The sequence below is a fragment of the Choloepus didactylus genome, chromosome 10 (assembly GCF_015220235.1).
Source record: "Choloepus didactylus isolate mChoDid1 chromosome 10, mChoDid1.pri, whole genome shotgun sequence".
Taxonomy (NCBI): domain Eukaryota; kingdom Metazoa; phylum Chordata; class Mammalia; order Pilosa; family Megalonychidae; genus Choloepus; species Choloepus didactylus.
In genome coordinates this window covers 106699140-106725853 of record NC_051316.1, presented here as the reverse complement: position 1 = coordinate 106725853, position 26714 = coordinate 106699140, and the positions used below count along the sequence as shown (strand labels likewise).

General features: G+C 45.0%; 1 protein-coding gene across 1 annotated transcript in view; it reads left to right on the top strand.

The window, feature by feature from the left end:
* Positions 1-26714, top strand: part of PAPPA (pappalysin 1) — a 244209-nt gene that overhangs the window by 143469 nt on the left and 74026 nt on the right. Inside the window, exon 10 of the mRNA XM_037798016.1 lies at positions 4162-4355. Coding sequence (XP_037653944.1) covers positions 4162-4355 — 194 coding nt within the window. The remainder of the gene's footprint in view (positions 1-4161; positions 4356-26714) is intronic.

Here is a 26714-nt window from a genome sequence, read left to right as displayed (position 1 = left end):
CCTCTTGATCCTCCAGTCAGATGGAAATTGAAACTTAAGTCAATGAAAGGCAGCATCAGCTGTGTCTGTCCACATACAGGGTCCATCTGCCTCAGGTTCTTGGAGCTGATGTCATTTCTCCCAAAACAAAAGAAAGTTTCTGCAGATGACAACTCAATGGGAGAAGACAGACTTGGCTAATGCTGCCCCACCCACATCAAGTCTTTTAGCTGGATGGAGCAGATTGCAAGAAGGGGAGTGAACCTGAAGTGAGGGGATCCCTCATGCTGGGAGAAGATGGACTGCAATAGAGAAATCCAGACTGCCCACTGCAATTTACCACCAGTATCCCAGCCCTTTTACCTTCACCCTAAAACCTAGTCTAAAAAAGTTTTCAAGGGGTTCAGAGCTTAAACGCTCTTAGTTACAGAATATGTGCATTAGAGAGGCTGAATTTTAGTCATTCATTCATCCAAAAAACATGCACGTGTGGGAGTGTACACACACGCAAACACACACACACAGTCTTTACAATACCCTCTCAGAGGAATGGAATGTCCGTATGGAAGGAAGAGTGACAAAGTAGTCATTTGACCGTGGTATTGAATTTAAACTCTTTTCATTACAAGCTGCTCAGCTCCCAGCATAAAGCTGTTAAGAAGCACCAAGTAAATTGAGGTAATAAAAACAGGAAGGCCAGTTTTGTTTCATTGTTTTGTTGTTGCTGTCTTTGTTTTTCCTGGCCACACATTTGTATTCCATTCCTTACCCTGTTCTTTTCAGTGCTTGAGGCAGTGGGAGTAGAGAGGGAGACAGAATTCCCCAGATGAGGACCCAGCAGATGTAGCTGAAGGGCCCCCAGGACACTGGTGGCAAGAGAAACTAATAGCAGTTTATTAGGATATTATTCAGAAGAGGGATTCACAATAGCTGTGTCAGCAGACTCTTGGGTGGGGGGAGAACAAGGCATCTCCTCTCTCTCTCTCTCTCTCTCTCTCTCTCTCTCTAATTTTTATCTCTGCCTGTCATCTATCTATCTAGCTATCAATCTACCTATCTATCTCTTTCTCCCCCTTTCATCAATTCACAGGTTCTGCTGATTCCAAGTAGACAGATTTATTGAGGTCTTAAACATAATGAGGAAGAAATTAGCCTTCATGAGAACTTCAGCCCTAATTCCTGCCACTCTGTGAGGTCTTTGCTGGGAAATGAATGATGTCATCTTAGAGAATAGATCTTACATGATCTTATTATAGTCTCATCCACTCATCTTCCTACTGGAGGAGAATAGTGGTGCCAAGGGTCAGGCAACCCCATGATCTTACCTTCAAAATGCTACGCTTTTCATCATTCGGGACCTACTACCCATTGGGGTAAGGCGTCTCCACTAGGTATAATAAGGCCAAGCTCTGCCCCCACTCTCTGTGACCTGGAAGCAAGTTCCTTGCCACTTCTGGCTTTCAGTTTTCCACTAGATAAAAATGGAAGAAGGGACTGGCATTCTACACATCATCTCATTCAATCACTGCAACAACACAGAATAAATATTATTATCTCCATTTTGGGGGAGATGAAGAAAATGAAGTTCAGAGAGATTGGGTTATTTTATCTAAGTCCTACCCAGCTTGGAGATGGCAGAATTAAGATTTGAAATCAGCTTTGCCCGACACAAAAACCTCTGTTCTTTGCAATTCCCTTTATTGGCTTTCTAAAGAGTAAAGTCTGGATTTATGGCTGGTCACTGTTGGATTGGGTCTAAAATTTTATTATATGTAAGTTGGCCACAAGCAGCGAGAGGCTGAAGCTGCTGTGGAGTGCTGAGCCTGTGTTCTTTCCACGCTTGAACTGCCAGGCATGCTACTGGTCACTGGAGTCCTCAGCTGGCTCAAACCCATCATTAAATAATTGAATTATAATGAATTGATTTATTCTGGCTCTTTTGATGGTATTGCACTATGTAAACTGTTTGCAGAAATAAACAAGGGATTTTGGAGCTTGGAAAGGGCTCAACATTCTGCTGCCCCTGAATTCAATGGCTCCTTTTTCAGATAGTCAGCACCAGAGAAATCCAAGTTTTATTTGTACTTGACCCAGGCTCTTTCTAGTTGGGGGAAGGCTGGTTGAAAGTGTTTCAAGTGAGTACTGATTTCACAAGCTGATTCAATACAACCACTTAGGAATAAATCAAACCCATTAGAAGAAGAAGAAGAAGAAGATTTTTTTTTCTCTTAATGATTATTTTAGAATATACAAAGTACTTTTATGTCCATTTCCTATGAGAGTTCTGTAGCTGTTCTGAGAAGTTATCCTGACGGGGGCTATCATTTCTGCTTTACAGAGGGAAAACCAGAGGCTGAGAAGTAAAGCTAATCATGCAAGTTACAGAGCTAATATAAGGGACAGAATTCAAACCCTTGTCTTTGACTCTAAATTCAGTCATAGGAAGGAATGTCCTAAATCCATCAAAATACTTAGGGTAGTCCTATGTTTTGATTTGCCTGGTGTTTCGGTTTGCTAAAGCTGCCAGAATACGATATACCAGAAATGGGTTGGCTTTTATGACGGAGATTTATTAGTTTGAAAATTTACAGTTTTAAGGCCATGAAAGTGTCCCAATTAAGGCATCAACAGGATGCTACCTGGACTCTGAAGACAGGCTGCTGGCATCCAGCTTTCCTCTTTCACATGGGAAGGCACATGGTGGCATCTGCTGGGTCTTCTTGCTTTCAGCTTCTGGTTCCAGTGGCTTCCTCTCTGAGCATCTGTGGGTCCTCTCTTAGCATCTCTGGAGCCTTTCATTCTGAGCTCTCTGGGTGTTTCTCTCTCAGCTCTCTGGGCTCTTTCTGTCTTTTATCCTCATAAAGGGCTCCAGTAAAGGATTAAGAACCACCTTGAATTGGGTGGGTCACATCTCAATTGAAACAACCTAATCAAAAGTTCCCACCCACAATAGGTCTGCACCTGCAGGAATGGATTAAAAGAACATGGCATTTTCTGGAGTACGTAACAGCTTCAAACCAGCATACCTGGCATATTCATATTTCCCCAGCATATGTGCCTACTTCCTGGACATAATTTTTAATAGCGTGACTATCAGTTTTAAAGTACACCAATTTGGATGATAAATTATATGGCTACTCTATGACACTGGCCAGGGACTAGATTTCAAGGAGCTCTCAGTCTGCAGCATGTAGACATCATGGCAGCACAGTGTGATAAGAATTTTTATAAAATAGGAGCCCACAGGGGAGGATTTAGGCTTACTTTAAAAAATTGGGAAAATGGCATGGAAAAGCTGACGCTAGGTTATTAAAAGATGGGCATGGTGATATCTTTTGCCCACACCCGGGTTTCTCCTTATATCATTCTGTGTTGAAATGCCAAGAAACATGCATAGGTCATTCCTGCTTCAAAGGCTTCCTGCTAGCTCTGTGCTTCTGTGGTCTTCGTTTGTGCAGCTAAGTGAGAATCATCATCACCAGATACAGTTTTAAATCGTTCCAAGTAGAAACCTTTGCTATGTTCTGAATTACATGGGAGATTGAGAACTCACTTGACCTTTAACTGAAACTTCCAGGGTATCTGACAAGACTTTAGAAGCCTAACACATTACTAAGGAAGGGCTCCTGGACATCTGGTAGTCTAACCTTCTTCTCTGGACTGATGATTGAACCCAGAGAGGGAAAGATACTTGTCCAAAGTAGCAGAGCAATTTAGTTGCAGAGTTGGGACTGAAGCCAGTGTCTCTTTTGTGTGATTTTGCTCTTTGCCTGACACCAAAATCCTCTTTGGAGTTAAATAAACCACAGTTTGTGTCTAGGAAGCACTATGATGTCAGATAATGTGCCCAGCACTTGGAAAGTGAAAGCCTGAGTTGGAGACCTGGATCCAGCATTAACATACTCTGTGATCTTGGGCAACTTGTTAAGGACATGTGGGATCTCATTGTCCTCCTCTGGAAGATTAAGATGATAATTAAAATAAAAATACCTTCTTCACAGGGAAGCCTCACTCGGGGCAATGAGGGTGGAAGTGTTTGTAAACTTTTAAAGACTAGAGATGATGGTTTCACAGTGCTGATGGTTTTGCTGATTCCAAATCCACAGCTGTTAATGGAGGACAGCAGAAGGTGAAGAACACATACCTACCTACTCTCTCCTCTTCTATTTTCATCTTCTGCAGATGAGCCCAGCCGGTGCTATTTCCATGATGGTGATGGAGTATGTGAGGAATTTGAACAAAAAACTAGCATTAAGGACTGCGGTGTCTACACGCCCCAGGGATTCCTGGATCAGTGGGCATCCAATGCTTCAGTGTCCCATCAAGACCAGCAGTGTCCAGGCTGGGTCGTCATCGGCCAACCAGCAGCTTCCCAGGTAAGATCCCAGCCCATGTGTGACATTTCCTGCAGACATTCTCAATCATTGCTATGCACCTAAAGGGCAATGTCATTGGACCTGCCTACTTGAGTGTATCTTTAACCAAAAGTAGCGCCAGGGCCCGTGGGTACCATTTGTCAGGGATAAGCTATGAAATGTAGGAGTAATGACTGTCCTCTTATTTCTCTACCTATTATAATTCATATTTTTGAAAAGAATGCCCTCTTGGATATGCTGCTGGAATTCAGTAGGTAAGAATAAATTCTTTCTGGGAAGTCCCATTTTGGAGGGTTGTTCTGTGAGTTAATGGCAACTCTACCATTACATTACTGTGTGGCCTTGGACTCGTTTCCTCACCTCTCTGAGACTCACTTTTTCTCACCTTTAGAATAGGGGCAGTCAGCTTGGAGATCTCCAAGGGCCTTCTCAGCTCCGAGAAGCTATGACTCACTCCTCAGTCCCCTATTGCACTATTTTTGTTCCTTGCTTCTTCCCTAGGGGCCTGCCAGTTTAGTTGAGGGAATGAGAGTGTTGAGGCCACCAGAGCTCATGTGATTCTGGGGATGTCCATGCAGTCCCCAGAGCCCCCTTTCCAATTAACCGGCTGAGCAAGCACCTGCCTTCTTCCGAGACTCCCATTTCCCAGAGACACGACTCAGTGCTTCCAACAACCTGGTCTAGCAGCCATTTCTGAGGCCAGCCACCTCCTGGCCTTGCAGATGAGCTATGACTCTCTAATATTGCTTCCCTGATCCAGGGTCAGGGAACTCTGTGACCAGGGTCCTGGTTTGCAGGTGAAAGAGAGATTTGACCTTCTTCTCGTGCCCAGTGAAAAATCATTGGGTGAGGTCCAAGGTGGGTCCACCTTGTTTATTATAGTGTTTATTTGATCTTTTTTTTTTTTCATTCATCTGTTTGCTTATGTTTACATTCAGTAGTTCCTTTATTTATTCATTTGCATGTATTTCTGACTGCCCTAAGGAGAGTAGAAAGAAAGGGAACATGGTATTTCCTGATGCGTCTCATAAATAATGTCGGTCTAGTGAATGAACAAATGAATGAATGAATGAATGGAGTTCATCCTCCCCACCCCACCCCCTGCCACCTCCGAACTTGCTGCACTCATTTGTGGATACACTTGTCACACAAACTCTAATTATCTGTCTGTGTGCCTGGCTCCCCAATTAGGCAGCTAGTTCTTTGAATACCGGTTTGAGTTTCATTCCTCTTAGTCTCCTCATCTTCAAGCACAAGATCTAGATAAGATTAGGCACTCAGGAAATTGACTGTATATGGACAACACACACACATAGACACACAAATACACGTGTACACAAACACATTCACTTGCATATACATTACTGCCTGCAAATGAGCAACACTGAGAGCAAATGTTCTATCACATAGAATGCTCTGCTGCAGGAACAGGGCAGGTCGCCAGTGGAGCCCAGAATGCAAAATTCAACACTAACATTCAGTTCCTAGAAATGTCTTTGGTTTGTTGTTGTTGTTCTTTTTTGAAAAAAAATCATTCAGTCAAGGGAATTATTAATGCACCCAGAATCTCACAGGAGCAAGAGTTGAGGTAGCAGCTGTGCTTAAAAAACACCCAAGGTTATTGCTACTAATGTGAGAAAAGGAGAGAAAGAATTTCCAGTGCTAGTGTTTGAAAAGGGACTCGGTGAATGCAATTATTCCAGTCTTGTAAGGAGGAGGGTTGTCAGGAGTTATGGGTGATTATATCTTCGGAAACAAAAATCCAATTTTAAAAAACCATTATAAATACTAGCTGCTCGATCTACAAAGAGAAGAGGAGGAAACAAAATCATCCTATTGAATTATTCATTGTAACCAATTTTATTTTAATGAAATCGACTAGGTTCCATTACTCTGGGCTTGGACATAATCTTTGTTACAAGGAGACTTCAGCTGTAACTAAATTTGCCATAATGAGATCAGCTCACTGGAGAATACAGGGTCAAGGGGAGGGGCAGGTGTGCAGACGGGAGGCAGGGCCACACAGCCTCAAGGGTGGCAGGACAGAAGTCTCCCAAATTCTTCATCTGAAAGCAAATACCTGGAAGTCATCCGCAAGCCCCCACCCCCTTCATACTTGCATGCACATGCACACGCACACAGACGTACATCCACGCACATGCACACAAAGCCTGCATGACTGTGAGTAAAGGCTCTTCCTGAAGTGAAAACGTTGCTGCCTTCCCACAAGTGAGGAGGAGGAAGTGTAATCGTGGTCTTCATTATATTGTATAATGATTAGAGGAGGCTGCTGGTTAATTTTCACCCTGTCAGGGCCTCCAGTGAATTTGTTGATGGCTTGAGAGGAGGGGCTGGGAGGCTCTTAGAAGTTGGGCTTAGGAGTCAGGTGGGAAGATGCACTGTGTATCTCCTACCTTCCTCTAACGCCAGTCGGTACTCTCCTCCTCTCTCCCTCTCTCTCTCTCTCTGTCTCTCTGTGTCTCTCTGTCTCTCTCTCTTCCAACATACACACACGTGTAAATGAAAATTCATCCACAAATAGGCCATGTTGCCAGCCACTTTGACACATCTTATGGCCAGTCTTCCACCATTGTTCAAGATAAGAATTATTACGTACCCTGGTATAACTGAGAGGTGGAGTGGCTTCCCCAAAGCTGCCTCTCATAAGTGGAGGATCCAGGATTAGAAGGACCACGTGGAAGATGACACTGGGAGCTTGGGAATATGAGGTCATCTTCCAAAACTGGATGTAACTGGGTTACTAGAAACCTTACTGGGAAACAAGCAAAAAGAATCACAGATGGACAGGGGTATCACTACTCAGATCCCATGAGGGGCTTGGATCCTCAACTAGCAGACCCATAGTCACGGCTCACACCTTCAAATCCAGGCTGCCCCTACTCATTGCCAAGGTGATTCTAGTCCATGATCCCCTTGAGTTCACTGCGACACTCCGTTGACGTGAAGAGTGTTGAGACAACCGCAGTTATTTTCATTTCCTGTTTATAAACCAGTTTTGTTCCACTCTCTGCCTTTTGGAGTCACGTGCCTGGCCCTGAGGTAGGGCCTGTGGAAAAACCAAAGAAGTGAAAGACCTGGTCTCTGACCTTGTCACTGTGCAAGACTTAGAAGGTGTGAGAATTTCTGTCCAGAGGAGCAGACCTAATGGAATAACTTTGCAGGCTCTCACAGTGACTACTGTGAAGAGGCAAAAGCCATTGTGCTATCTAAGTGTTATATTACATAGAATATTGGTTATAATTTTGGTTTCAATTTTGGATAAGTCCACCACTTCTGATGGTTTCCAGTCTCTCTCATCCATTCTTCACGAACAGGATTCCCAAATTTGGTTAAGGCCAAGCTACTCCACTCTGAGCATTGAGTCTCAGAGCCAAATGTTATCAGAAATATCAAAACTTCCTCGTTATGCAAATTGGGCTGAACATCTTATAATAAGAGACATTCTTAGGATATTTTGGCCATGCACCTTCTCGGACCAGCTGGAATCAAGAAGTTCCTGAGACAGAACAAAAATGGAAATGAACCGAAAGAAGCAAGTTATTTCTCTTCTGGGAACCTCAGAAATGATTTGGCTTTAAGTGCTTGCAAAGATCTCATCTTCTTCTCATTTTGTCTCCATGCTTTGCACTTCTCTAGTGCTTTACACCAAAGACTGCCAAAATGAGATGTAGATATTCTTTCATCCCATTTTCACCCCAAGAATGTCTACCGAAGCTTATTTCTTCTTATCGAAATAGCCATCTCCCTCCTTCTGTAATGGCCTAAGGAGGAAATGGAAATCCCAAGAGACTGTCTGGAATGTACAGTACTCTCCTAGGGATTACAGACCTTCAGTCAACCAACCAGTTTATTTGCTTACTTCTTTGGGGGTAAAGCATCGACTAAGCATTTCCAGGGCAGTAGTTGTGAGGGCTAACTACTTTTCTAAGTATGAGAAAACTTTTCTAAGAAATGAGAACTGTCACGGTGAGACAGAGTGGTCTTGTGATGTAGTGAGCTCTCCATCATTGGAGGTGTTCAGGCTGAGCTGGTGAGGGAGTAAAGGAGATCCCCACATTAGAAGGCAGGTGAGAACTAGGCATCTCTGCTTCCCTTGTAATTGGGTCTTTGACTTTCTGTTCCAACAACCCATCATTAGACATGCTGGTCCTTTGCTACTTCACTTTGAGTTGCTATTACTGGTTCCTTGGTTTGGCCTCAATGCCTTGTGCCTCTATTAAAATACAAATCATAATTTGTCTTTTATTACAACACTGTATGCGTGAATTCATTTATTTATTTGATCAATTAAACAGAAATATGTCTGCGCGCTGTGCTGACGCCTGTGATGAGGTAGACAGCATGGGCAGTCGCGGGTGAGGGGAACTCAAGCACTTCCGACTGTCCACTGAGCTTCACTTCCAACTTAGGAATCCTGAGCAAATCTCTCCTCTGGGAACCTTGTTTTTCTCCTCTGGAAAGTGGGAACGATAGTATCTACCTTGTGGAGATTAAGGGAGTCAATGCAGACAAATCGCTTAGCACTAGATTTTTTTCACTAACTGGGTGGTGCAAAGGTTAATTCCTTCCCTCGTGCGTGTCAGGCCCCCGCTTCACACCCCCTCCCCAGAGCTGGCCGTAGTCACCCACACACGGTGTAAGCTCGGTGTTTGGTCAAGTTAAACATGGTCATGTTAGCAAGTGTCACCTGCTTACTCAGACTATATCAGGCATTTTGGGAAACTCCAAAATTACTGGACCTTTTGCTGCCCTCAAGGAGCTTACCCTTGCATTGGAGGGGTGAGTCCCTTTGGAAATAATAACCAAAGATCCACGGGTGTGAGATTTCAGATTAAGCTGCTATCGGCTTACTCAGCCAAAGGGGTGAGAGTCAGTGTGTGGGGATGGGAAAAAGTCCTTTGCCCACTCCCAGAAGTTCCAGAACACTTTATACAAATAACATTTACCAAGTTCATCCAGACCCTGCTCCAAATTCCTTGAATCCTTCTAATAATCCTACAAAAATAGGAATCAATGCTTTCACTTAACAGACTGAGACTCTAAGGCTCCAAGAGCTGAGAAGGGATTGTGTCCCTGATGGGAGGCTGGGAGCAGGGGGAGGGTCTCACACCTGCTACGCGGGCTAACATGTGAGAACAACCTAGGAGGGCTGCTGGTGTCTTTTGCATTTAAGGGACACCAAGAAAGTGGAAGTCCGCTCTCTCCAATATCCTTCATATTGCCCCCACAGTTTCTGCCATGCCCCTTAGATTTCCATCTTTAGGCATCCATTCTCTTAGGTTAAGCATTTCCCTCTCCAGAGTTCTTTAGAATATGTATCTGGAAATATGGAAGAAGCACAGGAAGTGTCTTAAGTTGATATGCCCCAAATATAAAAATCTTTCTTAGATGGGGGGGGGTGCTTAATTATTTCTGGGGTATGGGAGAAAAAGGAAGAAAAGCACAAATAGGACAATTGTAGATGGGAGAGGAAACTGCTAAATTTACAGTTATGTCACAAGCCATGTGCTATACACGGGAATCTGAACTGTCAGTAACAGCAGAATCAAAGGACGATGTGCATGGTTTTTTTTGTTTGTTTGTTTTTGTTTTTGTTTTTTGTTTTTGGCTAGTTGCCAAGTCTGAATTTGGGGAGCAGGGACCATGCTTCTCTGATTTCTTCATCCTTGTGTCCAGAGCAAGGGCTAGACACCTGCTAGGCTCTCTGGACTCAAGTCTAAGAAGTCTTTCCCCAAGAACTTGTGATAGGGTGTAGAAAGTATTCAGACAGGGGAAGCCGGAGGAGGGCAGGGAGATATTTGCTGGGGAAGTGATTGCTAAGCTGGTGGCTAAGCTGGGGGACAGGAGAGGGGAGTTGATGGGAAAAGCATGTCAGAGACAGGGAACATCAGAAGGCAAGGCAGGGGTATGCGGAGGGGCAGGGAGAGAAGGGGAGGGAGAGAAAAACCAAGGCAAGGTGTGTGTGAACGGCATATAAAGAATAACAGAATTTAGACTCTTCTGAAGACCATGGGGGGTTTGTCTGTTTTATAATTAGGGGCACACACAAATATTTATTTAGAATGAGAAAAGAGAGCACTTAGAATTAGAAATTTCCAAAGTTGACAAATGTTACAAACATCCTCATACACTGAAAAATAAAATTATAGTGTTACTAATTAATTGTCTAACATGACTCTGTAAACTTTTCTACAGACAAACTTCTGTGCCTGGCCGTTTCAACCCACATTTCCCTCCACCCTCTGCATTCTTTCAGTGCCCAGCACCATAGGACACGCTTATCTAGTGACAGTTTACAGACTTGCACCTTCCTATCATGGAGTCCAGTGAGTTTGCAGAGCGGGCAAAAGGATTTCTAGACCACTCCTCTCCTGGGGTAGTCAGTCTGAAATTAATATACACAGAAGCAACTATGAACCAATACATATATCCGACTAAGTCCAGACTTACTCTGTATCTGTCTGTCTGTCTGTCTATCTAATCTCCTCAATTCAAACTTCCGTTAACCGGATCTTCAAAATGTCCTTAGCAACTCTGATACCACTTGTCTTAGGAAGAAGTCTGTGGTAGGGAAAATGGAGCACAAAGGACACAGGTACTGACCAATTACATTTGAAATGTATTTACATCCATATTAATATCTAGATACAGATATTGCAAATTCTACAGAGTATAGGAGCATATAAACACTTTGCTAAGGTCAGGGCTGTGGAGAAGCCCATGCACGTGAGGAACCCATGGGGAGTTTTGAAGGTTTTTTTTTGGGGGGGGGGGGTGATGTTACAGGGTCAGATGTTCATTTTAGGAAGGGGAGTGACATCTGTTCAACACCTCCCATGTACTAGACCCCATGCTAGGGGTTGGAAGGCTGCTATTTCCCATCCATTTTGCAACATCTCGACAGGGAAGTCTTACTCCTTCCCTCTCCAAATGGAGAAACAGTCTTGAGGAGATGAACCAGCTTGCCTCTGCCACTCTTTCTTCTACTATGTTCTTTGCTTAGACCAAACTACTAGTACTACATTAAAGCAGCCTAGCCCAGGAACTTTGCATTGACAAGCAATTCCTCAGTGTTATTTAAATGACACTGTTTTTGAAGGACAGGGTGAAATCTTGGACTCAAGACCCAGTACTGAGGTCACCTCTTAGGCTTGTCCCTTCCTTCCCTGCTCTGCCTGCCCTTGCCTTCAGCAAAGCAGTCAGCTCTTCTCACTAGTGAAATGGGACAGCATCTGCTGATGATGGTGGAAAGAGGAGAGGGGAAGGGAACACGATGAAATATCAGAGAAGATTCCAAGCAGTTTTCCAAAATACCCAAGGGATCCGCTTTCTCCTGGTGGTTTCTGAATAATTTTTCAAGAGCACATGTGCAAGTCATCTAAGGAGACAGAACACAAAGTACCACAGTCTGTTACAGCCTGTCCCATTGGTGTGGGGCACCCCCAAATCCCCCAGGAGGGCAAGAAACAGCACCAGGATCAAAACAAAGCCCCCTGAGATGGTCACTATAAACAACTCAAATTTGTCACGGGGATTCTTGGGCTGGAAGGGACTTTAAATCTTCGGAATGCTACAAGATCCTGGTACATGTACCTCCATGACTCTCCATCCTGCCCTCTCGTCTTCCCTCCATCCTTCACTCACTCACTCTTCAGTATTTATTTAAACCTATAAAGTACCAGATACTGTGATAGGCCCTGGGATACAATCTGAAAAACTTAAAGTGATGTGAGTCATAAAGAATAAAAATGAGATTTGGAGTCAGATCAACCGGTGTTCAATTCCACAGTCCAACACTTACTACTGTGGGATGCTGGGCAAATCAGTTCTCCTTGCCCTCAATTCTTCACTGTAAAGTACTAGCACCTCTATCACAAGTGGTTGTCAACAGTGACACAATTGATCCAGAAATGTGACCTTCCTTCTGGTAGTAACTGATAGACTTTTAAGCACATATTTCCCTCTAGCTGTGAAGTTTCATCAACAAAGGGATCCAGTTAGGAGCATGTGGATTTTTTAAAAAAATACATAAATCTAAGCAGGGAGAGATTTTGAGAGTTTCTTTATTTTGATGCCCTTAATTAAGATTTGACTTTGGTTAGACAACTTCCCTGAACCGCTCAATCTCCTGTCTTTTATAAAATGAATCTGATATTGAATTAAAAATTAACAGATCTTATTGTGAACCTAGTATATCCAAAGCATCATTTTCAGCAGTGGGCTGATACTGAGATGAACAAGGCAACTGTTGCCCCCAAACAGTGGGTAGTCATTCCATGGGAAAAAGGGGGCATTGGAATAGGGACTTCCAGTAATAAAGACCAATGTTGGCAAAGTGCTGTGATACGTGAAGAAATGGCGTTAACTTTGAGGAGATATACATTGAGAGGGAAGGGTGATTCTAAATAAAGGGGGACATTCACTATGAAATTATTTTTCTTTTAAATTGGGCATTTGAAGGAAATAAAAATATTGTAGGGTGGATATTGTTTCAAATGCGAAGCATAAGCTTTATAACTAGAAAGATCTGGTTTGAGCATTGTTCCTTAACTAGTTGTATGACTTCAGCAAGTGACTTCACTTCTCTGAGCCTCAGTTTCCCTCATCTGAAAAATGGGCCTGCTGACTATCTTTGGGATGGATATGAGGATCTGATGAGCTAACATATATAGTGTGTGGTACAAGCCTCCCTCTTAGTGGAGATCCAGTTCATGTCCATTCACATCCCTACTAAGGCATGTTATTGACAAGAAAATTGAGTCTAGAGGAGGAACGAGAATTTGTGAGAGAGGAACGCAGTGGGGGTGGGGTGGGGGTGGGGTCTAGCATTTGTAGGCACCCAACAAACAGGTATTAGTTGACCAGGGAAGGTGCCATACAGAGCAGCAAGAGCCCAGTTTGAATAGCAAGTCTTCATTCCTCATTTGATGTTTGACTCTTGACTTCTTGACTTGAAGCCTAAGAACAAGCCTTTGTGGTTTGGTGCTGCTTCCACTGGTTCTCCATGGAGAACAGACATGACCCTGCAAACCGACTCCACAGCCCATCTTGGAAGATTCCTTGGCCTTTGTCTTCCCTCCTTGACCAAGCCCAACCCGCGCCTTTCTCATTGCCTTTATTCTCCATGTCCTCTTTTCCTAACTCCCCCAGCTCCAGGATGGACAGACATCTTCCTTCCATCCCTGTCATTCACTCAGGCTCCCTTAAGGCTCTTCTCCTTTCTGGTCTTTCATTTTCTTTTCATCTTTATTGTTGTTGTAAGCCGGGGTGTGGGCGTTTAGCCAGCATGACCTTTGCTGTGTAATTTAGTTTCATGTTCTGTACCCAAGAAACATGTAAAAAATGTAAATAGCGATCACACTCCGAGGCTGAAATGCACTTAGGAAGCAAGAGCCAGTCAAGCTTGCTGAGACTGCTGCTTCGGTGGTATTGAGTTCTGTCCCCAAAACCACATGCTCATTTCTCTAAGTCTGAAAGTAAACTTTCTCAAGCCAGGTCCAAAATATGGGGTTTCAAGGGGAGTTGGGGTTTGGCCATGTGCAGGATTTTGTTTTTGTTTGCGTGCATGTTTGTTTCTGTTTGTTTTTTAAGCCCCTTGCCCCCCACTGTCTATCCCCAACCTTACATTTTAAATTAGTCTGGTTGTGTTATCTGTAGAACCAGACTGAAAAGGGCTCTTTACTGCCTCTTCTCCCCAGCCATAGGTTTCTTAAAACTACCCTAATTCTTCAGCCAGGCCCAAGTACCAGGAGGTCCTTAATGCATTTGTGCATGTTGGTCTTCCAGAGAGAGAGGGACTCAGAAAGGATAACTTGCTCTGAGGCAAGCTTCTGTGCCAGGAAAGTCCAGCAAAGCTTTCCCCCAGGGCTCCTGCCCACCCGAGGACCCTTTCTCAAACTGGACTCACAGGAGCAGCTGGTGAAGGGGACACTTGGCCAATGTCTGCATTTCTCTCCATCCTGGGAGAGAGACCGCTGAGGGAGGAAAAGGCTTGGGGGAGATCTGGTCTGCTGGCAGGATACCACTTTCTGGAATGTGGATGCCACTTGGGTGAGGCCCGTGTCTGCAGTGCAGCTGCTTGGCAGCAAGGGGTCCAGAAGGGAATATCTATTTGGTATGATACAAGGAACGAGATTAAACTGGCATGCATCAGAGAGCTATGGTCAGGAGTTTTCCATTCCAGAGGAGGCAGAATCATGTCAATGTGGAGAGGCTGGCCTCCAGACTGGCACTGTCCCATATAACTTTCTGTGATGGAAAAGTGCTGTATCTACACTGCCCTTCATGGCAGCCTCTAGCCACATGTTAGCACTGGGTCTGTGAAATGTGGCTGTTGAGACTCAAAAACAGAATTTTTAATTTCAAGTGATTTAAATTTAAGTAGCCAAATGGAGATAGTGGCTACTCTCTGGACAGCGCACATCATACCTTGGATCTGCCATTTCTTCTTAGCCTCTCTGGGCCCCAGTCTCTTCACCTGTCAAACAGGAAAATCAAGTGATGATTGTAAGGATTCAACAAGAGAACACACAAAAAGCACTTGGCGTACTGCTTGGCATACAGTAAGTGCAAGCTACATTCATTTAGTTCAGTTATTGCATTAAACCCTTCAAACCAATCTGCATAGTAGGAATTGTATCCCCATTTCACAGATGGAGAAGCAAAGACCCACAAAAGGTGGCGGAACAGGAGTAAATCCAATTCTGGCTGGATCGATAGCCTGTACATTTTTCTTTATACCGCACCACCTCCCCTAAGAATTTTTTTTTAAATAGCATTTCTCTCTTTCCCAGAGTGAGATAATGACTTACTAATCTTTTCCTGATATGATGTCTTAAATCTCTTAAGTTTGCATGAATCCTCATTGGGGGATTTTTTGCCTTTGGAGGATATTTTCCATAATTCACAGGAAATATTGGGCCCAGTGACTTCTCACCTGTTAGCCTTTCTTTTATTGTTCCCCATTGTGTATAAAATCCAAATCTGTAGCAGACAAGGCTTTGCATGACTTGGTGCCAGCCTTATTTTTTCACATTCTATTGCTCAACATGCATGTTCCAGGCAGAATGGGCCTACTTCAAAAGCAAGGAGAGCTGAGCCAATCACAGGGCTTTCCAGCCCTTGCTCCTCAAAGAGCAGAACCCAGGGACAAATGTAGCCTCTATGATCATCTTGGCATCGTGTGGGCTTCCCTGTAGGTGGTATGACTGCTACTTAATCCTGGACACAACTTGGAAGCTACAGATCCTAATTAAGAAAGTTGGAGAAGAGAAGGAAGGGAGAGAGGAGAAAAAAAATTAAAAAAAAAACAACCTGGAAACTCCTAGTTTTATGAACATGAGAAAGTCTTGTTCTTTCAACACACAGATGTTTTTAAGTGAAAAATCACTCCTTTGACCTTTCTTGAATAGACCAGTGTGGTCAAGACGGCCATTAGCCACTGCTCAGCTATTCCTCACCAAGGGTTTTGGTGACCGGGCCCTGAGCATCAATGTTGTCACCCCTTTCCTGGTTAACCCATGAACATCCAGAGGCTCCCAGATCAGGGCCAGAAAGGGTCTGGAGGCTTCCTAAGATTTAGTCCTTTTGTCTGAGTGGCTCTGAGCTGAGTAGTGGGGATTTCTTTGTTTCAGCATGTTTTAGTTTTCCAGGGATGCTATAACAAAATACTGCAGACTGGTTGGCTTAAACAACAGGAATTTATTGACTCACAACTTGGAGGCTAGAAGTCCAAATTCAAGACATTGGCAGTCCACACGTTCTCCAGAGACTGTAGCGTGCTGGTGGTGGCTTGCCGTCCATAGCAAGCTGTCTCTTTCTGTCTTCTCCTGTGGCTTTTATGCCCATGTCCAAATTTCCTTTGCTTATAAGGACTCCATTCATACTGGATTAAGGGGCAGCCTGATTCATTTTGTCCTGTCTTAATAGGATCTTCGAAGGTCCCATTTTGCCCAGAGGACTAGGAGTTGGGACTTGAACATTTCTTTGTTGGGGACATGACTCAATCTACCAAGCAGTGTTTTGCTTCAGAGATGGCTGCAGTTCCCAGTTCCACTCAAGAACTAACTGGGCTTATGTCCCTAGTCTTCAGTAACAAATTCTCAACCGGGCAGTGTTTGGGTGTTGAAGTTTAGAGCAGATGTCATTTCCCTGCCCTCTTCCAGAATGATGGTGTCTTGGTGTTCTGGTCTATACGTGACAATGTTTCAGGGCTCTAAGCCCTACTCTAGAACCGACAAACCGATGCCTCTGGGCTCTGAAATGAAATACACAATGCTTCAGGATTCTTATCTGGAGCCGGCATTACCTCCTTTTTTTTGCTTTTGTTTTGTCCTAATGATGTCAGTATCTCTGTGTTCCGATCTAGAGTAGAGTAAATATCCTGGCTGAAGTTAACAGTGCCCTACTGATCTGATCCAAAGTCTACTTTACTTTTACATCCTGATGTAGAATTCGTGAAACTTCATTAACTGGTTTCAATGCAGATGTTAAAAAAAGAGAGAGAGAGAAGATTTGGAAACACAGAAAGCTAACAATGTGTGTTTTAAAAAAAAATCTTAGTGCTCGGTACTGTGTTTGCTGCAAGATGCACCATCTCGAACTTTATCCTTCATACCTCTGCTATTGACATCATGTGGGAAACTGGGCTTGCCATGGCTCAGCGGTGGCCCAGTTTTCCCACTTTTCTGGCCTTTTTTTCCTCCAGCCCCTATTCTCCAGAGCCTATTTGACATTAAGATTTTGCATTTCAGACCTGGCTCTCAGGCACAGATTGCCTTGATAACTTCCTTCTCCATGGCCCTCCCTTAGCCTGCACATACCTCTCACACGGAACTTGCCACTTTGTTCTGAGTGTTGTCTTGCTCGATTTTTCACCCTCTTGCCCTGGGTCTAGGAGCTATTTAGGAGAAAGGATTTCTATCTTTTTGCTTTTTCCCTCTGGCATCCATCTTCTTCATATAGACCATGGGAATAATGAACCTAGCAGATAAGAGCTAAGTAAATATATTTTTGAATGAATGAATGAATGAGGGGAAAATATAAGAGAAAAACATGAACTTTGGCTGGAAGAAAAGCTGATCCTTCCAAAAGAATGATCTCTGGGAGCTCCCAAACCCTAGTGTCTGACCCCATGAGAATTTCAAGAAAGTCCCCATCCCACTCTGCTAACTCGTCAGCATCTTGCTCTTCAGGAGGCACACACACGGCTAAGTCACCCACGGACCATCTGGCTGGGGATCCCGTGTTCCTCCCGTGCCACGAGAGATTATGTAAACTGGACAGCAGCCTCCAGATGTTAGCAGTTTCTGCTCATTTATTTTCCCCTCCCTTTTCAACAACAATAATAATAATTAAAACAAACACAGGCCTCATCCCTCACCCACCCCCTCCCACCCAAATCCCTGAAATTACAAACAGGTGGGCCCAGACGCCCTTCCCATCCGAAGGCCTCCTCTTCTCCAGGCCCAACACCGACCCTCGGCAAGGCCTGTCCTATATCTAGCCAGACAGCTCTGCCAGGTGGCCTGTGGCTTGGGCCACCAGAGCCAGAGTGGGAAAATGGCCATGTCATGAGAAGTCCCCGAGCTAGACTTTCCCTCTCCCTGGCTCCCACCCTCAAAGCCTTGGCCTCCATCTTAAATGGATGTAGTTTGGAGGACTAGGTGGCTTAAGAGATTAGTAATGAGATCCCAAATCTTTCACTGCTGGGTCAGGAGTTCAGAGGCAGGCCTGGGTGACTGGCGAATGGCATAATTACAGGGACGGGAAGAGCCTGCGGAGGGCCCCGTGTGAAATGAGCCCTGGCCAAACCTTTGAAGGGAGCAGTTGTCAGCGGCACAAAAGCCGACTGCCACATCCGACACTAATCACTCTCCCTTGTTAGAGGATTTGCTAGCTGGAGAAACCTGAGTTCCCCCTCATCCCACCTCCCACCCTGGCCCACTCCTTCTCCCTAAAACGGTTGTCTGGGGTCCAAGGGATGAGCTCTGTAAAATGGGAGATAATATCTACCCTATAGGGTGAAGTTGCAAGAATTAACATTTTATGCAATGGAAATCGATGACCCATGTCATAATTTAAATTATGATGCCCCCTGCTATTGTGATGATTATTACTTCCTTACCTGGGCCTCAGTTTCCCCACTGGGAAATGGGGATATGAGTCTTCCCTTCACAGGGATGGCTGAAAACCTCTGGGTATTTATCACCACCACGATTACCATCACCACCCTCGCTATGATCATCACTTGCCCTAGGTGGGGCTCAGTTTCCTCATCCATAGAAGGACCAGGAATAGAAAGTAGACTCGGGAGTGACACAGACAGGGTTCAAATTTAGACTTCACCACTCCCAAGGGGTGTGGCCTTGACAGTGCTTATCCCCTCTGAACCTTAGGTTCTTTATCTGCAGACTAAGTGAGGAGGCAGATGGCAGTGCCTGCCTCACAGGAATGCAAGGATTCCATGGTTGAACATAATAGATGGTCGGAACGTGATGGCACAGAAGACACTTGGGCTTGCTCCCCTTTCGTGGATGCTTTCTAACCTACTTGGCACCTGCTCTCAGACTTTGGCATCAGCCTTTCCCTCTGGAGAATGTTGAGCTGCCCGGTTTCTGTCCTGAGCCTCTACCTGTAACATTAAGCAATTCGAATGAGCAGATCCTATTCAGCATTAGAATTCTATGATTCTTAATCATTTCTCCTCTAAGATATTTAGTTTCCCCATTTGTAAAAATATGAGCATGCTGTAGAATAGTCTATGATGTCTAATTTAAGACTATGTTGTCAAATGGTTTCTCTGGCCCCTTCCAGTTGAAAGCCTAGGCTTTTTCTCCTAATCATTTCATCAGAGCAGGGCAGGGGTTCTGCACCCCAAATCACAGGATTCAGATATGCCTGGAGGTGCAGGCCTGGAAGATATTAGGCCCCTAAGGAGTGTGAAATGCTTAATGTGTTAGGGACAGACCTTGGGGGCAGTGAGGTGCTAATCGCCCCAGAGCCAAGCCTAGAGCTGGAGGGCATCAGCTGCCAAGTTATCTTATCTGGAAGGCGCTCCTGGAGGCCCCAGGTCTTCTGCTATTTCCAGAGCTCAGGGAGGGAGGAGGTGTCTCTCCACATACCCGCTCGGCGCAGGAAATGCTTCTTTGCTTGATTGTCTGTCTATGCCAAATAACAAATCCTGCAACTGAAAGAAAGGCAATCTGCCCCTCCCCCTCCATTCTATCTCTTTCAGGCAGGCATCAAAGGGGACACTGCGCTGGGGGCCTGGGGAAAGTGATAATTGTTTCTAATGGTTGGTAAAAGAAAGCCAGGCCTCCCCCCCCCCCACCCCATGCTATTAAGTGTGTAAAAGGAGGTTGGGGAGGGGATTGGAGGGGTGTGTGTGTGTATGTTGTGTGCTGTGTATCTGTTAACCCTCTATAGCCCTTAGAGTGTTCTATTTCAGTGAGTGAATTTAGAATAAGGGCCATAGGAGAGGTTAGGGATGGGCATTGGAGGGAGAAGCACACAGGAAGGGAAGGTCTGGAGTGATACACTGGTAGAAGGGGCCCTGGACTGGCAGTTGAAACATTTAGGTGGCATTTGTTCATTCCATGACTACTTGAGATCATGCCTGTGAGGTACCTGTTAGAGAGCCTGATGTACATATAATAAGGAGGCGAGCATGTTTATTGTTGTTATCAGTTCATTGTTTTATTCCATTCCTGCCCTCAAGGCACTAATAGCCAAGTTCAAGGATTGCAAATAGGGTTCATCTCCTAGGCCAGTTCTGACCTATTGTGCATGGCTCCCTGCAGTGATTTAATTAAATTTAATTAATGATGATTTATTTAATTAATGATGTCTGTCCCAGGCAAGAGACTGGGGAATGGCAGCACTGATGCCACCATTTCCTTCTCCTGGTCCGGTGGGCACGGGACCATTTTATTTCCTGCTAGCCATCAGCCTCAGTCTCTCATCTGGGAAATGGGGGTAATACTAATACCTTTCTGACAGGGTGATTTTAGGATTAAATGAAATAATGGATTCAAATGATCTCTGGAGTGCACTATATTAATGAAAGAAATCATTTTGAAACCAGCTATCGTCATCATCGTATTGATTGCACTCCTATTTCATGTGGGCCTGGGTGACAGGTGCATCTGGCTGCAGCACCTTCCATTGTCTGGGAATGGATCCTGGGTCTCCTGGTGCCTTCCCCAAATCACACCATTACTAGCATCTCCATAATGGCCTGGGCCTATGGCAGCCCAGGCTTCTAGGCCAAATATGTCATCAATGAACCCCATGTATAGCCTTGGAAAAGTCACCTCAATTCAACATCAGCAACATTGGATGAGTCCCATCCAGTGATCTGTACTAGACGCCGATGAAAAGAAGAGATAAATCAGGCCCAAGCACTGTTCTCAGGGGCCATCCATGAAGAGGCAACGGACAGGCAGGAAACCACAGTGCAAGGGTGTATTACACAAAGGGCATGGACCAGGAGTTATGGGAAGGCCGAGCCACAGGGTGAGAAGAGACCGTTCTTTGGGTCAGAGTAGCTTGGGTTTGCTTCTGTAGCTCACCAGCGGAGTAGCCTGGGTGGAATGACGTGAAGCTCAGACTCTTCGTCTCTAAAATGGGGACCAAAAGGTTTATTTCTCAGACATATGATGAAGGTAAAATGAGATGCTGCATGGCCAGCATCCTGGCTGAGAGTTTCTCTGTAGGAGTTGGTTCCTTTCCTCTCCCCCATGGGAGCAGTGAAGAGGCAGCCACATGTTCTGATAAGGCAGGGCCAAAGCAGGCTTCACAGAGGTGGTTGTTATTTCACCTGGGCTATTCTGCATCCCGGTTTCTCCAAGGCCCTTTACAGCCTTGACTTGATATGCTACCTCCTAGCAGACTTTCCCTCCAGAAGCCTCCACGGCCCCCAGACCTCAGCCATTCACATCAAGGGACCAACTTCATTCCACTTGCAGCCTTGCAATTCTTGGGGAAATAACTTGGCACTGGACCTGCAAGCCTGAGGTTAAAATGTGGCCTAAGTAAAAAAATTGGGAAACACTGCCTGCAGGGTGTGTGTGTGTGTGTCTGTGTGTGTATGCGCACACGCACATGTGTGTGACTGCAGATTTATCATTTTCCTCTCTTATTCTATGTGGCTGATTCTCAGGTCCCTTTGGGTGGAAAGAGGAAATTGGAGAGGAAGGGCTAGGGGTTTGAGGAGTATTTCCTCCCTTCCCTGATTGACAAATGGGCATGTAAATTTGCAAAAGTGAAACTCAATAGAAACCTCATGGCATCTCCCCTGTGTGGGAAAATACCAGATCTCCCACTCCCCCTGCTCTCCCTCTGTCTCCCTGCCTTTGTGTACATCGTGTGTGGGTGGAAGATAAACCAGATTTAAAAAACCCTTTGAAAGCAAGACATCGTTAACTCCTCTAATTGAAAGCAGTCTTCTGCAAAGGAGGGGGCTTTGGAAGCGGGTGCTAGAGGGAGCTGCTGGCAGTGCCTCCAGTGGACGAGGGTCCCGAGTCCTGGAACCACAGAGGCCTCTGCTTCTGTCACACCAGGAACCCACAGTCACCACCTGACATCCCAGCCTATCACAGAGGAGCTCTCTTTGTGCCTTAGAGCTAGCCGGAATCTCTCCTCCCCATTGGGCCTCTGTTTCCCCATCTAGAAAATGTGAGGGCCAGGACCCTCCCAGCTCAGACATCCAATGACCTCAGATCCCCTGGGGAGGAACTTCCACCAGCAATTTTGCAGCATACAATTGCAGACATAAAAAGAAAAGAAAAACAAAAACAAAACAAAACATCACAGCAGGAATGGCTGCAGTCAACTTTTTTGTTACTCCGCTGATTGTCTTAGTCAGAAAGGTGGCTGTAAAATTAGCCTTCAGCCTCAGAGTATCTGAGAAATGGGATCCATGAGTTTTGGAGGTAGACAAGATGCTCACCTGGTGCACAGTGTGGTTTTGTTTGTTTCTTCACTTGTTTTACACTTACTTTCCAAGTCAAAATTCTTCAGCAGCATTCGCCAGAAGAGGCTGGAAAGGAAAAGGTGACAGAATGTCAGAGCTGAAAGGTGCTTTGGAGATTAATTCATCTTACTCTATCCTTTTACAGATGGGAAGGGTGAAGGCCAGAGAAAGGGAGCAACCCAGTCGATTCTAAGGAGCAAGTCCACTGCCTGACAATCCAGGGCTCTTTCTTCCACATCACTCTGCCCCAAGGCAGATCTGTAGGGGCCTGCTTTTGTCTTCTGCAGCAGCTTCTGTTTCAAGAGTTCCAGGAGAAGGCAACAGGGAGAAATCCTGAGTCTCTCCTCCATGTGGCTGGAATTTGATATCCATCTGGCAGAAATATACGCATTTTCTTAACCACCCTGGAAGATATGTAGGCAGACCCTTTTGACTTTAACATCCAGGGTTAAGAGTAGGGGCTGAATCTGTGCCAGGTTTGAATTTTGGTTCCACCACTAACTGGTTATGTGACCTTAGGCAAGTTCCTGAACCTCAACCACCTCATCTATAAAATGGGTAGAGCAGTTATACCTAGCTCACAGAATTGTTGCGGAGATTGCATGATTTAGTACCTACGGAGTCCTTAAAACAGTGCCTGCCACGGAGCAGGCACCTAATACGTGTTGCTGTTGTTATCACTATGATTCACTTGGCATCTAGTATACCCTTCGGATTTGGTAATCTGCTAGGGAGTCATACATGGATCTCACTTTGGAACTCTTCAGAGTTTAAAGGGGTAAGACTGGGCTCGAAACAAATATAATCCATCTTGGCAAGTGCTATAATGGAGGTATATGTAAAGAACTATATGGACCTGTAAGAGAGAGCAATTAACTCTGCCTAGAGGTGGGCAAAGGCTTTCTGAGGAGGGGTGACATTTGAGACTGGCTTTGAAGTGTGTGTGTAGTATTTCACAAAATGGACGGTGGGAAGGGCAGTCCACAGGGAGGGTGCAGGCTGGGCACAAGCATCGTCGAAAGGGGGAGGGGTCCAGTGTCCAGGGCATGTGAGGGAAAGTCGTCCAGGGAGAAGGGAGCACCACTGCATACATGTCTACACCACTGTAGACCTGCCTGCTGGGAGGGAAGGGAGAGTGGCTGACAATGAAGGTAGATGAGTGACTGAAACCAGTTCCCGGTGGTCTTTGTAACCTATGTCTAGGAAGTGCTCCATCCCATGGCTGTGGAGAACCGTGGAGGAGTTCATAAGTAGCAAGAAGATATGATTACTCATGCACTGTGGAAAGTTAATTATGGAGACCATTTGGAGCAGGGAGTGAGGGTGGAGGGACTAGGGGCAAAGAGAACAATAATTGTTGCCCCCTTCTCCATCAGAGGAAGCTCAGTCTTCATGACTGAGTGCACAGAACATGGAATTAGAGAGACCAGAGCCCAACTCCTTGCTGAGATGCTCAACTGGATGTAGGACCTTGAGTGAATTATTTAAAATCACTGTGCCTCATTTCCTCATCTGGAAAATGGGATAATGATCCCAAACTTGCAGAGAAACATGAGGATTAAAAGATTTGTGAGCATGAGATCCTTGATAGACAGTATTATTGTGGGTGCCTTTAAGCTCTTGGGGCCTTTGAGGGGCATTCTGTCCAACCTCTACATTTCACTGATGGGGAAACTGAGGCTCAGCCAGTAAGTGACATGGCCAGAGCTAACCCAGGTTTCTTATTAACCACGGGCCATACTTGAAGTGAGCACAGATGACTCTGAAGGTGATGGAGAATGGCTGCCCTCAGAGCCAATGAGAGAAGTAGTTGCTTGCCCTTTGGTTACTGCAGATGTTAAGACAAAGGTAAGAGGCAGTGACCAGCCCAGTTTTCATAGAAGACCCAGGGCTGGGCTCCTGGAGACGAAAGTAGCGTGGGCACCAGGAGTGCTTTCTGCTGTTTCTGCCATGATTTCTTGGGGGAAGAGGGAACAGTCTCACTGGAGATGGTTCTATACAACAATCAAGAGGACGGAGAACATAGGCGAGCAACATGCACCAGCACTGGGAGCTGAAATATTTTGAATTGTCACAATTTTGCCACTTACTTGCTGTGTGACATTGGGCGAGGCATCCTCCCACCCCACCCCTGGAAAAGGGAAGAGTCTCAATAGATGGTCTATTCAAGCTCCCTCTAACTCTAAAACTCTGCACTAAGAAAGCTTACAGACATTGGTACTTAGAGGAAAATACAAGAGAAAGCTCAGGGAGGTGTCTCCCTGTTGGAAAGAGCTGTCCAAAGGTAAAGTGGACTATCTATCTATATGGCAGTGAGTTTTCTGTCCATGAGATAGTCAAGAAGCTGCTGGTAATCCGTCCTCCAACCCTGAGAGGCCCTAAGTGACAGTGCTGGCCAACCCAACCGCATCTGCTCTTGCTTGGCAACTTTATATGGATTTCTTCTAAAATGTATCCTTTTAGTCAAGGCAGAAGAATACGCTTCAGCTATCGGAGACCCCCTCTCTATCTACTAAGGGGAACCCAAAGCCTAGAAGCTCTCCCCTTTATGTTCCACAAGAATATGAGTGACTTGAAGGGAGGGAACAGATCTTGTTCATCTCGTTGGAACAGTGCAGTGTGCAGTCAATCCCCTGACATCTCTGCTGACTGGGTCTGGGTAGAGCCCTCTGGGATTATCAGGATTTTTATGTGCAACAGTTGAGAATCTGAGAGAAGACAATGGCTGTGCATGAGATTGGAGAAAGGTGCAAATTGGGAAGGGGAGGAGCTGGGAAGGAGTCCGTGAGATTAGGTAGGCTGGAGCCAGTGACCCTGAAGAAACTGGAGGAAGGGAGATGATGAGTGAAGAGGAATTTGGGGTGAGGGTAGGGAGAGCTTGAGAGTCCTAGAGGAGTGTGTGATGTAACTTTCCATACTGTCTCCTTGTGAAATGTTTGATAAACTCTACACTGCAGATGTGTTTGCTTTTTTGGAGGATGCAAAAGTATGGATGGATGAAAACAGAGCATCCCCCTAGAATAGGTCACCTTGGGGTCTCATCTGTTTTTTTAGGGGCCAACCTTGTGGCCTTGGGCAAAGCTCCTTTCTTCTCAGGGCTTCGGAGCCTGGCATGCCATGCACCCCTGATAAATGATGTTGAATTAGCAAATTCATGCAATGTCTATAAAAACAGGAGGCTTGTGGGTGTTTGCTTCCCCCTTCCCCTCCGACCTCCCTCCACCTCCCCAGGAACATAGATGATTTTAAGATCAACTGGGGCTTTGGGCAAAGGTTCAGCTGGATTTGTTTGTTCCTCTCTGATCTGCTTTGACCGTCCCTGGTCAGGATCGCAGCCAACCTGAAACAAACACTAAACTAAATAGGAAAACAGAGGAATAAAATAACATCAGCATGTTCCTCTAAAGCCCTGTCTAGTGCTGATAGAGCTGAAGAGATAAGAGGAAATTGTATTTAAGCAATGACGGCTTTGTTCATGTCAGAGACTTCTCTGACTACGAATGCTTTAGATGCAGAGATACCCCCCTCTTCCCCCTTTCCCCTACCCCAGAGATGTGCTCCACATGCTTTGTTGGGGGACGGGCAGCTAAGAACACAAGGGGAAAGAATTTCAAAATGATACATGTCGAATCTCTGGCCTGGATTTTAAATGCCATAGATAGTTTATGCAAAGTCTTGCACTGTTGTAAAATGTAACACAATCCACTGGCAGGTCTGCCTAAACTTGGTCCCAGTTGTGTTTGAGAAAAATAAATAAACTTGAAAACATCTTCCAGCCTCTTAAAATGGGCTGTTTTACCCTTAGTCTCCTTGGTATTAAGTTTTCAATGATGTGAATAACTGAAGCACGTTCCCTAACTCCTAACCAATGAGATGGTTGATTCTTGGCACCTCTAGTCTCCTTGAGAAGTTTCCTGTGATATTCAGGGAGCTGATACTGTATTCCTAGAACCCATTGATGCCTGGGAGGTGGGGGTGGGGTTGGAGGGGGGTGATGGTGGGTAGGTGACAGGAACTTTGTCAATGTTTTTAAAGCAGCGAAACTCTTAAATATTACAAGGCAGTTCAGTACACAAAACCAATGAGTCAAGATGTTCTGGTTGAAACAGTGGAGAGAAAACCAAGCAGACTTTCTCCACATCTCAGCCTCCAGGCTGACCCCTCCAAGGAACCTTAGAAATCCATAGAAAATGCTTTGACAACCCATGGTCAAACCCAACATTCAAATACTAGATAAAATGAGGTCCCAAGAGGTATCCTTAATCTAAAGCTAGCTCAGCATTGACAGCTTGTGATTCTCTAAAGTTGATTAAACAACTTAACTTCGTCTACTTGAGGTTTCAAGAATGAAGTGATGAAGATGT